This window comes from Pseudopodoces humilis, chromosome 13 (genome assembly GCF_049639895.1).
Source record: "Pseudopodoces humilis isolate 2021_Gansu_Grassland_sample_001 chromosome 13, ASM4963989v1, whole genome shotgun sequence".
NCBI lineage: Eukaryota > Metazoa > Chordata > Aves > Passeriformes > Paridae > Pseudopodoces > Pseudopodoces humilis.
In genome coordinates this window covers 11,088,466-11,103,846 of record NC_142212.1, presented here as the reverse complement: position 1 = coordinate 11,103,846, position 15,381 = coordinate 11,088,466, and the positions used below count along the sequence as shown (strand labels likewise).

General features: G+C 44.9%; 1 protein-coding gene across 1 annotated transcript; it reads left to right on the top strand.

Moving 5' to 3' along the window:
- The first annotated feature begins 3,320 nt into the window (after positions 1 to 3,320).
- On the top strand, positions 3,321 to 14,824 carry ZXDC (ZXD family zinc finger C). The gene is made up of 10 exons (XM_005522254.2): positions 3,321 to 4,350; positions 4,851 to 5,003; positions 5,853 to 5,931; positions 6,056 to 6,186; positions 6,772 to 6,942; positions 7,494 to 8,179; positions 8,880 to 8,964; positions 10,763 to 10,935; positions 11,708 to 11,809; positions 12,645 to 14,824. The coding sequence occupies exons 1-10, from the start codon at positions 3,321 to 3,323 to the stop codon at positions 12,729 to 12,731; spliced, it is 2,697 nt and encodes an 898-aa protein (XP_005522311.2). The 3' UTR covers positions 12,732 to 14,824.
- Positions 14,825 to 15,381: the final 557 nt, after the last annotated feature.

Sequence of the window (15,381 nt, the reverse complement as noted above, 5' to 3'; positions counted from 1 at the left end):
CTTATTAATGGGGCAAATCTGTTTGTGTTTGTGACAGGTCCACCAGGAACAGTCTTTTCACCAACATATTTGGAACAATGTTTGCAATAAGAAACTGTTCATGATGGGAACGGAATGGGAATTTTTTCCCTGAAAATTAAATGGAAAAAAAAATCCCCCAACAACAAAACACTTATTCCTGTTAATATATAGATTAATGTGTGCTGTCCTGTCTCACGCTAAGCATGGCATTTTCACAGCACACAGGCTTCATTCCGGCATGAACACAGTGGCAGCAGTCCCTTGCCCCCATGGACTTGCTCTGGAATGTCACTGGCACTATATCCATTACCTTTTGGATGGAAAGGGGTGTTCACACATAAACCTGCCTGTGCTGCTGGCAGAGGGGATGTGATGAGCTGAAGTTTCAGGACAGCACATAGTCCTCAAGACTGTGAAACTCTACCCCTGCTAGAGCCCATGCTACCCACAGGTGAGCACTCTGCAGCTCTGCATTGCTGCTAAGGAAAGGGAAGTGTTTATTTTGAATCACAAATGAGTTTTTTACTCTGTTCACGTACTGTGTCTGTCTCCAGATGAACAGTGAGAGTCTGGCATCTGCTTGAAACCGAGCCTTCTGTGAAGTACAATCTGCAGTTGATAGGAATGGGTTTACATTATGGAAAAAACCCACCCACATTGCCAATTTATATGATTGAGATGGGAGTAGTTGTCAGGCAGATTTGACAGCCTTTGCTTTGACATATGTTATGCATTACCTTATTAATAATCACAGTGGACTAGGTCCAAAGTTAGGGTACTGGTATTATGTGAAACCACTCTAATCTTCATAGCCCAAAAACACTGGTGTTTCTTGCTTTGTCAAGAGGAACAAACAGAAAACACTAGCTTTTCTTGTACCGAGGAATGTAGAGCTGTTCCATAGACTCATCTCAATTCTGAGTTGAAAATACACCACAGACAAGATGCTGAAGAAATATTTATCACAAATTCTTCACCTTTGTATTATTCAGTACTGGGGTGCCTGCCAGCATCATCTACCAGTTCACCTTTACATCCCAGGCACAAAAGGAACCTTATTTTTGTCCTAGTAGCCTTATTGCCCAGAAGACATAACCTTACCAGTAGCCATGTTTAATGTCTCCCTGGGAGTTTATAACTCTGGACTGCCTGTAGGGACACACAGAACCCATATGTATGAGTATTATGAACAGCTACAAGTTGAAATTCAGATTATGAAGTCTATTAAATGAGGCAGCATGAGTTAAGGTAAAAGGGGGTACAGAAAGGCAATGAACTGGCAAGCAGTTATAGATGACTTCACTGGAGTTTATTTCAGTGATGTAGTATGTAGCTATATGTAGATGTTTAAGTCTATTTTGGTCTTTTAAGTGCAAATCTCAAGCACCTAACAAATGTGAACTGGCTGGGGTTTACAATACCTCTGGGAGGGCACAGGGAAACACTAACCTATTTCTGCCAGGGGTGAAATAGCATGGGGTTTCCAGCACACAGAAACCATAACCAACCTCAGTGGAAAGCTCCTTTTCTGAGCCCTGCTGAGCCTCAATTTATCTGTCCTCTATTGGCTTGCAGAGAAGCTGAGACTGTGAATAGGCTATTGTGGTGCTGATGTCATTTCTAGGTAGCTGACCTTGCTGCTGGACAAAGGGAGAAGAGTTTTAAATCCATCCATCTGTAGGCAGTGCATTGGATCTGACCTGGGCAGGGGATGTACAATCAGTGAATTTCTGCAGTGCAGTGAAGTCTCAAGCTTGCCAGGCTGAACCATCCTTCCTATGAATCTTAGCACCTTAATGCTTTCCAAAAATGCAGACACTTATCCTGACAACCTTGTGAATAGTTGCAGATGGAGGCAAGAGCTTGGTGATAGGTTTTACATCCTTCCACCAGGGATGCACCTTTGTGTTAAGCAATAAACTCGGGTGCAGACCTATCTTTTCCCAGCAATGTGAAGGAAGGTACTGCAAACACCTCCACAGAGAGATTGGGATGGCTGGGGCTACCAAGGACAGGGAAGCCCTACACACTCAGCACTCAGCTGTGTACCACAGCTCTGGGTGTACCACAGCTCCAGCTTCCCTGGAGATGAGTGTGCCTGGCCAGGGTTCACACCCTGGCTGGAGGGGGTTTGATGCTCAGAAAGGAGGAATAATCTGAGCAGAAGGATCATAGCACCATCTGCTGGGACTGCTCACCAGTCCCACAGCAGCATGGAACTGGTAAATTTCCCATAGCAAACATGGGATAATTTTACCTTTTCCTTAAGTGCTGGAAAGCTGTAAGGCAGCTGAACATTCTCCCAAAGAAAGCTTTACTCAAGAATAAATAAATAATAATAATAAAGCATTAATTGAATTTATTTTTTTTTCTTTTTTTTTTGGTGCTGGTCCATCTTGGGTGATGGTGTGCCATGGTGATGCTTGAACAGTGACTTTGCACTGCCTAGGGCTGGCCCATAGTACTGTTTCCATATTTCCACTCATGGTCTGCAGGGTGTTTTGCTAAAGCATTTTCCCCTCTCAGCTCTCTGAGCTGCACCTTTAGCATTGCTCCCACACGTCCAGGAACACAATCCTCCCCTGCTACTTGTGAGACCACATCTGGGGTGCTGTGCCCAGTTGTGGGCTCCTCAGTATGAGGAGGACATGGAGCTACTGGAGAGGGTTCGGTGAAGGGCCACAAAGGTGATTTGAGGTCTGGAACATCTCTCTAATGAGGAGAGACTGGGGGAGTGAGGCTTGTTTACTCTAGAGAGAGGGGATCTCATGAATCCATATAAATATCTCCAAGTTAGGTGCTGTGGTGCCCAGCAACAAGATGAGGAGCAATGGCCATAAACTAAAACATGAAAAGCTTCACCTCAACATGAGGAAGAACTTCTTTACCCTGAGGATGGCTGAGCACTGGAACAGCCGTCCAGGGAGGGCGTGGAGTGTCTCTGCAGCCATCCAAACGCCACCTGCTCGCGGTGACCCCGCCTTGGCAGGGTGGTTGGACTCCAGACGTCCCTTCCAACCTTTATTCTTCTGGGGCTCCTCCTGGCCGTTAACAGGGACAGCACCACAACCCGCAGGGCCCGACCCGACTCCAGGGGTGCCACGCCGGGTATCGAACGAGCCGCTCCCCGCTGCGATATTCCCACCCGGGGCAGCCCGATCCGTCCCGTCTGCGACTCCGCTCTCCGGGTTTTCCCGGCGCCGCCCGCTCCGCGGCTCCGCGCTCCGCGTTTCCGCTGCGGCCCGCGCCGGCCCCGCCCCGCGGCTCCGGTTTCAGGCGCTGCTACAGGGACCCCCAAGATGGAAACGCAGGGGCTGCCGGCCGCGGAGGCGGCCCGGGCCCGGCCCGCCGCGCAACATGGCGGGCCCGCCGCGCCGCCGCCGCCGCCCGGCGGGGACCCGCCGCCCGCCGCCGCCGCCCCCTCCCCCGCCGGCAGCACAGCCGCGCCGGGCCTCTACGTGAGCTTCCCGGTGCTGCTGGTGGAGGAGAAGCCGGAGCCCGGCGGCAATCCGGCGCCCAGCGCGCCGCCGGCGGGGCCCGCGCCCGACAGCGACGGGCTCCTGCTCGTCTTCAACGTGGTGCGCGGTGCGGCCGAGTCCGGCGCGGGCGGCGGCGAAGCTGGGCGAGCTCAGCCCGGCCCGCCGCCCGCCGAGCTGCCGGAGGAGGCCCCCGGCTCGGCCCCGTCGCCGCCTCCTCCCCCGCCGCCAGCACCGCTGCCCCCCGCGGGCGGCGATGGCGGCGGGGCGGAGGACGGAGCCTTCTCGGGGACCATCACCATCAACAACCAGAGCCTGCTGGTGCGCATCGAGAACGGCGTCCTGACGCTGGGGCCCGGCGCCGAGCAGCCCGCGGGCACCGCGCCCCCCGCCGCCGCCAGCCCCGCCGAGCCGCCGGGCGGGCCGCGCCCGCGCTCGCCGCCGGCCTTCCCGTGCCCGGAGCCGCGCTGCGGAGAGGCCTTTCCCCGCAAGCAGCAGCTGCGGGTGCACCGGCTCTCGGCGCACGGCGGCGGCGAGGACGGGCGGGGCGCGGCGGCGCGGCCCTTCAGCTGCCCCGTGCCGGGCTGCGCTTGGTCCTTCGCCACGGCCTACAAGCTGCGGCGGCACCTGCACTCGCACGACAAACTGCGGCCGTTCGCCTGCGCGGCGCCCGGCTGCGCCAAGCGCTTCACCACCGTGTACAACCTGCGGGCGCACAGCCGCGCCCACGAGCAGGAGGCGGCGCACAAGTGCGAGGCGTGCGGGCAGCGCTTCCCCAGCGCCGCCCGCCTCGCCGCCCACCGCCGCCGCAGCCACCTGGAGCCCGAGCGGCCCTACCGCTGCGACTTCCCCGGTAAGCCGCCTCTGGGGCTGCGCTCCCTTCCCTCCCCTTCCAGAAACTGGGGTCCCCGCCCTGAGGCCGTGCGGCGCTCGGCTCGCTTCTTCTGCCCCCCGCTTCTCCTTCCTCTCCGTGGAAGTGGAAGACGCTCCCCAGAGTGTCGAGGGAGGTTCTCCTCCGGGCCACCTCAGTTACCAAGAGGAAAAAACAGGGAGTTGGATGATGCTGTGCCTTTCCTCCTACTGGTGCAGTGAAACACCGCAAGACACGGCGCCAGCGTTCAGTGGGTGCTTCTTAACGCAGGCTATACTTGATTGCCCAACTTGGCAAAACAATTGCAATTCCTGGGAATAATGTTTAGAATTTCACTGCTCGGTTTTTTTACCTTTTCCCCGATGTAGTATCCTGAAAAACAGTCATGAAAGTACCTCGCTAAAAGCTGGGAGGGAGAAAAGAATGCAGTTTTCCTGACTGAGTTTTGTCAAGCAGATGTGCCGTTTCCCTTTTCTCCCCAGGCTGTGAGAGAACGTTTATCACAGTGAGTGCATTATTCTCCCACAATCGAGCCCACTTCAGAGAGCAGGAGCAGTTCTCCTGCTCATTCCCTGGCTGTAACAAGCAGTATGACAAGGCCTGCCGACTGAAAATCCACATGAGGAGTCACACAGGTATTCACAGGGATGACTTGTAAACGGGGAAGTACAGGGAGAACTGTAGACTTTAATGTGGTGGAAAACTGAAAGTCAGGAAGGGTGACAGTAGTTATTTGGAGTCAGGGAAAGTATTTGATTCGTTTGGGGATGGGAGTCCACTGAATCAAGTTGTCATATGCAGAGTGGTTAGGGACGTGCAAAGCTGTGGCTTTTGTCCAGAGAAAACAATCTCAGCTCTATTCCCAAGTTCACAGATGTTCAAAATGTTGCGTAAATTTTACTTTTGATACAAACAACTAAAAACTTCTCAGAACACGTGGAATGTACAGTTTGGAACAGCAAGAAGATAAATTTCAGCTCTGGCAAGCACGCCTGACTCGCAAGGACCACTGCAAAGCTTAATTACAGCCTTGTCATGTTACTGCTGTGTCCTCTACTGTCCTCTCTTTTCCTGGTTTAATGGTTTTACAGTTTTGAGGTCTTTTAAAGTGTCACTTGAGGTTCATAGGTGTGATGGAAGCCAATGTCATATACTTCACAGTCTTGTAATCAAGAGACAGTGACAGATCATGAAAACAGGTAAAAACAGTTCAGTCGTGTTTCTCAGTGATGCTGTTACTGCCTATTGAAGCAGCTTCAGGATATTAGGTGGATTGACAAATACCTGTGCTCTCTGATACAATAACATGAAGTTAAAGCAAGCCCAGATTGTAGGAGGGGGAAGGGACATGATAGTACTTCGGTGTTCCAGGAGAAGCTAGTTGATTTGTCTTGTCTTAATTTAGCTTAAGCAGGTTTTAAGATTTTCTAGTAGCAGTATGCGGTTATGTATTAGATTATTAATATACCATTTTTTTATTCAAGGTGAAAGACCTTTTATCTGTGACTTTGAAGGCTGTGGCTGGTCCTTTACTAGTATGTCCAAGCTTCTGAGGCATAAAAGGTAAAGGAAGCTTTTTCTGATTATACTGTCCTAAGGCACTGGCTGTTTGCTTGTCTTTGTTTATCTTCCAGTAGCTAAGCAGTAGTGGATTTATCATGCCAGTGACAATTTCCTTCTCTTGTAGGAAACACGAAGATGACAGGAGATTCATGTGCCCAGTAGAAGGCTGTGGGAAGTCGTTCACAAGAGCAGAACACTTGAAAGGCCACAGTATAACTCACCTTGGTACAAAACCATTTGAGTGTCCAGTAGAAGGTATTGCTCCATTTTCATATGTGTTTCCTGGTAACTGGTGTGTATTTCTGTCTAAAGGTTATGTGTGCATGGTACAGCACTGGAATAATTTAGAGTGAGTCTTCTAACAGGGTTTGAAGAGGTAAAACTAAGCAGAAGACTGAACAAGTGATCATTCCCAGAGTTAGGAATGACAGAGCAAACTCTGTTTTGTACTGTAGCTTGACCACCCTCACCACTTCAGTGGGACTCCAGAAGCAAAGGTTTTTGGGTGTGATCTGGATTATTCAGCTTTTTAAAGTAAAGTAGCTCGACTTGATGATTGTTGCTCCTTTTTATGGCGTTTCCAGCGGTTGTCATGGAAAGTTTCAGATGCCATAGTGTGAAAAGTCTGTGCTTTACACTGAATGACTTAAGAGCTTTGTGTTGTCAGAAACAGGTTGTTACACTGTCCTACCCTTTGACAGGTTTACTTTCTTGTGGTGTCTTTGAGTGTATACACAGGTACTGCAAAATAGCAAGTGATTTGTTAAGACATTAAATATTAATACTAAATTGAAACTTCATTGAATTTGAAACTTCAAAGCCTTGTATATCTTCTTGCAGGCTGTTGTGCAAAATTTTCAGCACGAAGTAGTCTGTATATTCACTCCAAAAAACATCTTCAGGATGTGGACTCGTTAAAGACTCGGTGCCCTGTTTCCAGCTGCAATAAACTGTTCACTTCCAAACACAATATGAAGGCTCACATGGTCAAGCAGCATAACTTCAGCCCAGGTAGTGTTTGTCTCTATCTATCAGAGGGTGCAGTGGAAAAATTAAATGTTTCATTAAGGGAAATGTGTAATTACTGATGAGCTCCATTGATATGAATGACAGAATCTTCTCTGATACTGAAGTTGGTTTTACCCTCTAAAATTTTCTGTGGGATCTCTAAGTATCAGAAAGTGATACTTGAGCTCGACCTCTGGAATTGTGAGGAAATGCAGCATTTTTCAATGAAGCAGAGCTTATTCTTTTCCATGCATTCTATAAAATATAAACAAACTCTAAAAAGAGTTCTTTTTTCACCCCTGTCACTCCTTTTACAACCTGTTCTTAGCCTGCACTGCCTTAGTGTTATTTTTTGGCCAGTGCTTTTGTAACTCACACTTCTCAGTGAAGGAGTGAACTTATTTCAGTAGGCTGCTTTTCCTTAAATCAGCTCTCAGGGAAGTTGGGAAGTGTTTCAGTAGGCAAAGAACATAGAATTTTATTGCATTTTAAGATTCCTTTTCTTCCTATTGTCTGTGGAAGCTCTGTCTTACAACCAAACCCTTCTTTTCCAGATCTCCTAACCCAGCTGGAAGCAACCAGCTCCCTCACCCCCAGCAGCGAACTCACTAGTCCAGGGCAGAGTGATCTCAGCAACATCGACCTCGTATCCCTGTTTTCCAACGTGTCCAATAACAATTCTGGAATTACGATGGACATGGCGCTGGTGAACTCTGGAATTGTCACGATCGATGTAGCTTCAGTGGGCTCGACGCTCGGAGGGAACCTGCCTGTCAGTAACAATTCCCTGAACCAGGCAGTGGATCCCTTGATCCTGGTGGCGAGCAGCGACATGCCCCAGAGCCTGGACAGTTCTCTCCTGCTGGGAACCAGTACAACGGTTCTACAGCAAAGCACTTTAAATTTGGATGATGTACAGACTGTCAATGCCGAAGCCTTGGGTTCCCTGGCATCTCTGTCAGTGAGGAATTCCGGTCAGGATGTGCACGGGTTGACATCCAGCAATAATTTAACGATAGACACAGCCACTTTGACTCCTTCCAGCAGCCTCGGCAGCACCACTGTGCCTGAGTTACTGACACCAACTAAAGCTGAACGGAATTTGCTTCCCAGCTCAGATGTGGTTGGTCAGCAGGAGGGCAGCAAAGTAGTGACACAGTTTGTGTTCTCCAATCCCTCGGGGAGTTACAGTGCACAGAAGGAAATGGATCTTGGCGCAGTGACTGGCAGCTCATTTTTGGTATGGAGTAACTGTGTTCACCCCTAGATGAGACAGCCTGACCTTGGGGATATCCCTGGCTGCTCACACTTTATAGGGAGACCTTCCAGATTTTGCAGATCATGCATTTTGGCTCTCTGGTGATGAAAGATGTAGATCGATGTGTTGAGTAGTGTGTTTTCGCAGGTACATTCAGTTCTAAGAAATACTGAAATTCTGGTGGGAACAGTTCAGGAAGAACCTTTCAAAATAAGCAGCTGTCCATCTGAAATGGAATTTGCAAGAACACCCAAGAGTAAATGTTATAAACGTTACATGTTCATTTCATTCCAGGGAAAGATTTGGGCTGTAACAGTAACTGCAGCATTTTCATCCCAGTCCTCATTCCTCTTTTAAGTACTTTTCCCTTTCTGCTTCACTGTGTTATTGCAGACTTAACTTGTTGTTTACATTACAAAGTACATGTTTACACTTTTAAAATCTGAACACTTACAAATGTGGAGCTAACTATTTCTTGTGTTGAACTCCAGATGTTGAATAAATTCATGGAATTTATTGAAACTCTAATCAAAAGATAGGGGGAAATTAGAATTCAGTGTTTGCAGCATAGAAGATAACTGCATCTGAGAACTCATTAATCTATGTTCATTATCTTGCGTTGTTCTTAATTCTAAAAACCTTGCATCTCTGGGCTTTTTTTTTTTTTTTTTCTTTAAACTAGGAGAGCAGTGGGTCTGCAAGAACAGACTACAGAGCCATTCAGCTGGCCAAGAAAAAGAAACAAAAAGGGAATGGCAGCAGCACAGGTGAGAAGCCATTAATTCTGTTAAATTTACTAAATAAAAATATTTAGTAATTGTGGCAGTGCAGTGGGAGCAGGTTTCTGAGTAACATTCTTAAATGTCACACCCTGTGTATTGATAGTTAAATAATTATGCATGTGGTGTACCATCTGTTGCTTAGCATAATCACATTCTGTGGAATATCAGATTCACAGGAAGTTTACAAAGAAAGCGGTGCCCTATGTTTCATGATTATTAACAAGACACTAGCTGTCCATCTCTTTATCTGCTTCTTATTTTCTTATTAAAACAAAAAATAATGTCACTGTGCTTTCTCTTTATGCTTTTGGTCTTATCCAGGGGTTCTTTCACTCAATACAGACAATGTAAATATCAACTAGATTTTGCTTTGTGTTTCACGTAGTAACAGTGTTAAGGAATTTATTTTTTGATTTTCTAGATAGACTCAAACCTCTCTCTTATACTTCAGCCTTGCAGGGGGTTCTTGTGCAGGGTGAGTTTAGCCATGATTCCAGATATCTCCTCTTAATTTGACTCAAAGCCATTTGATGTGAATAATAACCATTCCTTTGTCAGATCAAACGTGGTTCATGGTTCACTGGACTTGCACAAGCTCAGGTGTTTGAGCTGTGTCTACCTTTGGGGCTGGGGTAGAATATAATGTTTATATCAATATCATATATATAGATTGAGTTTAGTGCTGCCTTGCTGTCTCTTAGACCTTCCTTCTCTGACAATCAAGGCAATAGTTCTTGAGGCAGTTTAAGAGACTAGTTCTGATTTGAGACCTGTTTTGTTTGTGTATTTGTAAAATGCACACGTGCATACATTCTGTCTGGTTCACCAAATCATCACATGGAAGGATAAGTGCTTTATGAGGTTAGTTCTGAAGGGCCTTGTATCATCAAACATGTGCATGTATCATCAAACACGTCTTTTGGACATCAGTTTAAAAAGTATGATTGCACTTTGCATGACTCCTTAGATGACCTCAGAAAATTCCTGTCTCTGTTCCAGTTCAGGACTCTCAATAGTCCACTTTTCACCAGTTGTTGCCTTAATGGTATGCTGTGCTTCTCAAAGTGGTCTAGAGAGTCTTGTATTTCTTATTGGTTTAACTAGGTTGAGTGAATACTGTAGAAGGAAGTCCAGTGTTTAAAAATAGGTTATCCAAGCCCTTCGTTTATTAGATTTTTTTTTTTAAAAATCCAAACAAAAAACTGAAGAGCTGACAGGACTGCATTCTTACATTTATTTTGATTAGGGTTTTGGCTATCAGCTCGTGATACAGCAGCTGGTTCATCCTGCTTTAAACTGAAAAAAACTTAAGGTTGTTATAGTTGTACTTGCGTAGCCTGTTCTACCTAGTAGTCCTTGAAATCTTTCTGTAAATAATGATCTTCACTATGCTTTATTTTACAGTTTAGAAAAATCATGTGCATGACTTCTCGGGAAATGAGTTGCAAAATGAAAAATAGAAAATGCAATCCTACTTCCTAGTTCCTTTCTCTAACGCCACAAATAGGCTGATATTTCTGTGCTACCACAGGGGAGGGCCCTAAGCTTAGCAGTGATTTTTTAATGGTGTTTGTGTAAGAAGGTGCTCAGTCAGCAGCTGGAGTTCACCAACTGAGTGTTCTCTGGCCTTTTAGCCAGAGATGTTAGATGGTGCTTAATTATGTTGCACTGTTGTGGGCATTTGCTGTGTGGTACATACAGCTGCTAAAAGTTGAAAAATACAAGCAGAAAACTTTGGCAAATTCTTCCTGACCATCTAAATATTAAAACTGCTTTCTTTTAGGGGCATCTGGCTCTGGGCAGAGGAAAAACAAGGGTGGTAAAGTAAGCCCTACCAACTTTTCTTCATCTGCTCCTGGCAGTCGAGTGGGTGGTAACATAGTTCTGCCAAATGGAGGGCTGACAATAAGGGACCCTGCCACTGGAGCCCAGTATGTGCAAATTCAGCTTCTTCAGGTAAGAGCTGAGGAGAAAAAAAAAATGTGCTCAACTTCTCTGTTATCCAGACTTGCATTTATGGAAGAATTTGAGTGTTTGTGAACTCAGGTACTACTGTCCCTGCATGGGGTCTTGAGCTGTGCAGTATTCTTACATTATTCCATGCCTTGTTTACAAAGTAAATGAGATTGACATGAAAATGTTTCTGCAAAAAGAAGTTTCAGCCTAAACTGTTATTTCTCTTATCCAATGAAATAAAGCTTAAAATTAAAAAAAAACAACAACAAAACAACCTAATAATTGGTGGGCACTGATTAATGGAGCATGGCAGATAATATGTTTTTTTGCAAGGTGTATCTGTGTAGTATTCAGAGAAAGGGTAAATTCCTTCTCCTTTATTCCTAGCAACTCTGGTGTGGAGAGACCTATGGGCAGATTTCTCCATGGATCTATTTTTTGATGGGTATTTCATGTTAAATATCAGCTTCATGAAGACATGATGAAAATTGTGTTTCTTTCTGGGTGTTAGATTTGTTGAAAGAGGACCATGCCTTTCTGTTCAGATCTTGCCAGTGTTCCAAGTTGATGAGGACAGGATAATATGCTGTATATTGAGCTAGGTTTAGATTTAAGTTGTAGTTAGCTTCCCACATCTTTGTGGAGCTAGGCCTTACTAGTACAGTGCAGTGGCTTTATCAGATATTTTAAGATTGTGAGGCTGAGTGAAATTTGCCATATTGTGCTGAGATACCAGGGGTTGTGTAATTTCATCATGTTTCTGCATTCACAGGATGATTCCCCAGGAGAGGGAGATCTTCCCTTTCAGCTGAGCTCTCAGTCTTCTTCATCACATTCTCAGCTTACAGTGGATTTACCTGTTCACATACTTCAGGTACAGCATGTCAAGCCACTGGGTTTTTATTGCCTTGCTTGAAAGTAAAGAGTATGAGCACTCTCATGTTTTGCCTGATGAAAACACCTTGTTTTCCATTGGGGATTGAATTCCATTCACAAGGAATAGTAAGCAGTGAGATGCACTGCTCAATTTATCTTGTGTCTGTTACCAATTTTTGGCACATCAGAGGTTGTTTTTTTTTCCCTCTGTTGCTGAGTAATGAATAACCAAGTGTTACTATTTTTTTCCGAAACGCCCCACCCTTGTTTTCCTGATCCCATCCTGCAGATACTAGGTGGGTCAAGAAACAGAATCAGAATTGGAATGTTGGAGGCTACAGGAAGGGGTGAGAAGTAGGAAACAGAATCTTGAAGCTAGATTTCAGAGTGGTACCCTTACAGGAGTGTCAGTTATGTTTAAAAGCCTGCCTGCTTGGGGACCTCATTTTTTATAAACTCTGCAGTGTACCTATTCCTGCCAAGCGTCCTTCTCCTGGATAGAAAATAAACATTTTTTATTAAGGAGGGACACCTTCCTCAAAACCTAGAAGTACAAGAGGAGTGGGACTGTTGGCCATGGTAGGGAATTAATGGAGGAAAAAGTGATTTTAAATCTATTTCCGTTAGTAATGCTTATCTGAAGTGTTCCATAGAAAAACTGTAGATAGATCTCCACTGTTTGGGTAGACCTCTGAAGTGGAAAAGCTTTGGGTTTCCTCTGAGCCATTCCAAGCATTTCTCTGCTGTTGGATAAATGTCAAGAAAATCTTGCTGATAAGCACTGAAACCGTCTAGAGGTGAAAGTACTTTATGCTGTCTGTTTCCTTTTACAGGAACCACATAATTCCACTGAAGATGATGCAGGTTCTGATAACTCTCAGTTCACTGGAAGCACAATAAATTTACAGGACCTGGAATGATGATTATTATGAACAGTTACTTGAAAACAAGTTGAGCAATCATGACAGAGTGAGATTACTGTGTAGATCTTTTTCCAAGGAAAGTATGAAAAGTAGGAGAACTGAAGTATGGTTGCACTCTGTGATTTGCTTAAGACAGTTGCAGGTGAAAGATTTTCTTTAAAAATGTAAATCCCACTTGATGTGCCTGTGTAAGATACCCTGTCTGCCTGGTGGTTGGGAGGCTGAGGCAGACTGCTGTACAGTGTTGTTTCAGGGAGAAGTACTTTATTACACTTCAAACTGAGGTAATATTTACTGTTTTCACAGGAAAGCAAGTATTCTACAGCTAACAAGTGCAAATTTATAATCCTGCCTATGAAAGTTAAAACTTTCCTTCCATTGGTCTCTTCCCGGAGCCAGTGCATCAAGGAGTTAAGAGCTAAATTTTGCAAGTGTTTTCAACACACAAAAAAAAGGATTGTTACAGCCCTTGTGTTTGGCAGAAAACTGGAATAAAGTGTCACATGTAACAAAGTTAATGTTCTATGCCATGAAAATGAGATGCTCTAAAATCTTTGTTTTAGCTAGATTCTAAATGTTAACTTAGCTGTGAATCAGTTTGTAGCTCATGTTGAGTTTCTCCCTTTCCTTGCTCCTGCATCCCAAATACTTTGCTGAATTCTTCCAGCAAAACTTGAAAAAGAAAACTGCAATAGAACTGTACTCACTGTAAGTGATTAGCTAAGAGTCCAACAGCATCTGAGAGAGGTTTGTTTTATCTTTGTGTTCCCTTTTTTGGGAGGAATGTTGACTGTCATGTAAATTTAAGCACCTTGATTTTTATCTCATCTATAAACCGCTGCCAAGTTACCTGTGAACTGGTCACTACCTTTTTATTTAGGGTTGTTTAGTGTTTTTGTTTTGCTAATTGAACACTGTTAGCACATGTTCTTTATTGCTATCCCAGAGTGTCACATATACCTGGAGCTTCTGGCTGGTTTACAAAATATGCAGTTGTCAGAGTATTTTGTGAGGAGGAAAGAGTTGTTGCCCAGGAACATTTGCCCCTGAAAAACTGCAGTTTCTCTTGGGGGTGGGGGAGAGGTTGTATGTACTCTACTTACCGGTATACACCTAAATAAGTAAAGGGTTGTATAGGGAAAAAAACCACCTTTGGTTATGTTTTAAGGTAGTAATTTAAATGTTTCCTATGGTGATGTTCTGAATGCCTGTAAAAGTATGTATAGGAGTTTGATAAAAGGCTGTTTGTACTTTTTTTTTTATTCTCAGTGAGGTGTGTGTATGCACGTATGTGTATTTACCTTTTTTTTTTTTTACAAAATGAGATATGTCACAGAGGAGAACGTTGTGATCTTTTTTAACTTGCACATATTTATTTATTTTACAGTTATACTGATGTTAAATTCACATGAGGTCATTCAGAAATGCTTTTACTTCCTGTGCCTTTTGAACTATGTATGTGTCCATATAAATGCTTTTTTGATTGCAGACTTGGGGAGGAAAAAAGCATACAGGTTACAATGAACTTCAGCTCCTGATTTTTAGGCAGTATTATATCTCTGGTTGAACCAGCTTTATTTTTCTATCTTTAGCCTAACTGAGCATTGAGGTCTCTATGTTCCTCTCACTCTGAGTTTACAGCTTACATCCAGGGAAAGTCTGAACCCTCTCAGGCTGGGTTTTCAGACCACTTGGTAGCTGAGATCTGCCTGGTGGCTGTGACTGCAGCCTGGAGTCCACTCCTGAGAAGTGGAAGGATTGAGGAGGAATTGTGCTGAAGGGTCTTGCTCTAGTGGTCACCATGCTCTCCCTGGAAGCTGAGACACCTTGAGCTCCCAATGCCTGCATTATTCTGTTCTCAAGGACCATACCAGTTTGTAATCTATTAAAATGGCCAAGGAGCACTCCATCTTTTTATGGGACTTGCAACCAAATCTTTCTACTTCTGAAAATGTACCTCACTCAGCTTTGTAAGTGAATGTAAAGTGCTAACCTCTTGAGGGCGGAAACTTGGATCACTTGGCTTGGGCTCCATTGCTGGCAATGGATACCTGAAGAACTGCTGGTGCAAAAGGGTTAATAAAGCTTTTTTTTATGGTCAGTTCGTTACTGGGTATTGTTCTTTGCATGGATGCATCTGACACAAAGCTAATTACTGGCAGCTTGATTTCTGTGGAGAGCTTGTGCTTTTCCTTTGGTTGTGTCTTCTCCCCTGTAGCGGAGTGAAGTCAATAATGGCTTTGGATTGGATAGTCCTTGGATTTTACAGTCCTTCAGAAGACCTATGAGTATCACAGATGTCTGTGAGGTACCTGGCTTAGTTGTGCCTTAACAAAGATTGTCACCTAGAACTCTCAGAGATCTCACTGTTCAGGCTTGTAGGCATAGTGCTATTTGCATCAAAAACTGAATGAGAAAAGCATTGGTGCTTAGCAGGAGCTTGAGAAGCAAAATGAGAGATTTTTTATTTATTTTCTTAAGCAAAATACCTAAGGAGGGGAAAAGGGGTTGCAAACTTTCCCTGGAATCTTAGGGTAGGAGAAGCAGGAAATTTCGTGGGACAGTAAAGTTCAGCTGAACAAAGACTGACAGAATGTAGATCTACAAAAGACTGCATCATCAGCCCTATGAGCTGTGGTTAAGGCTA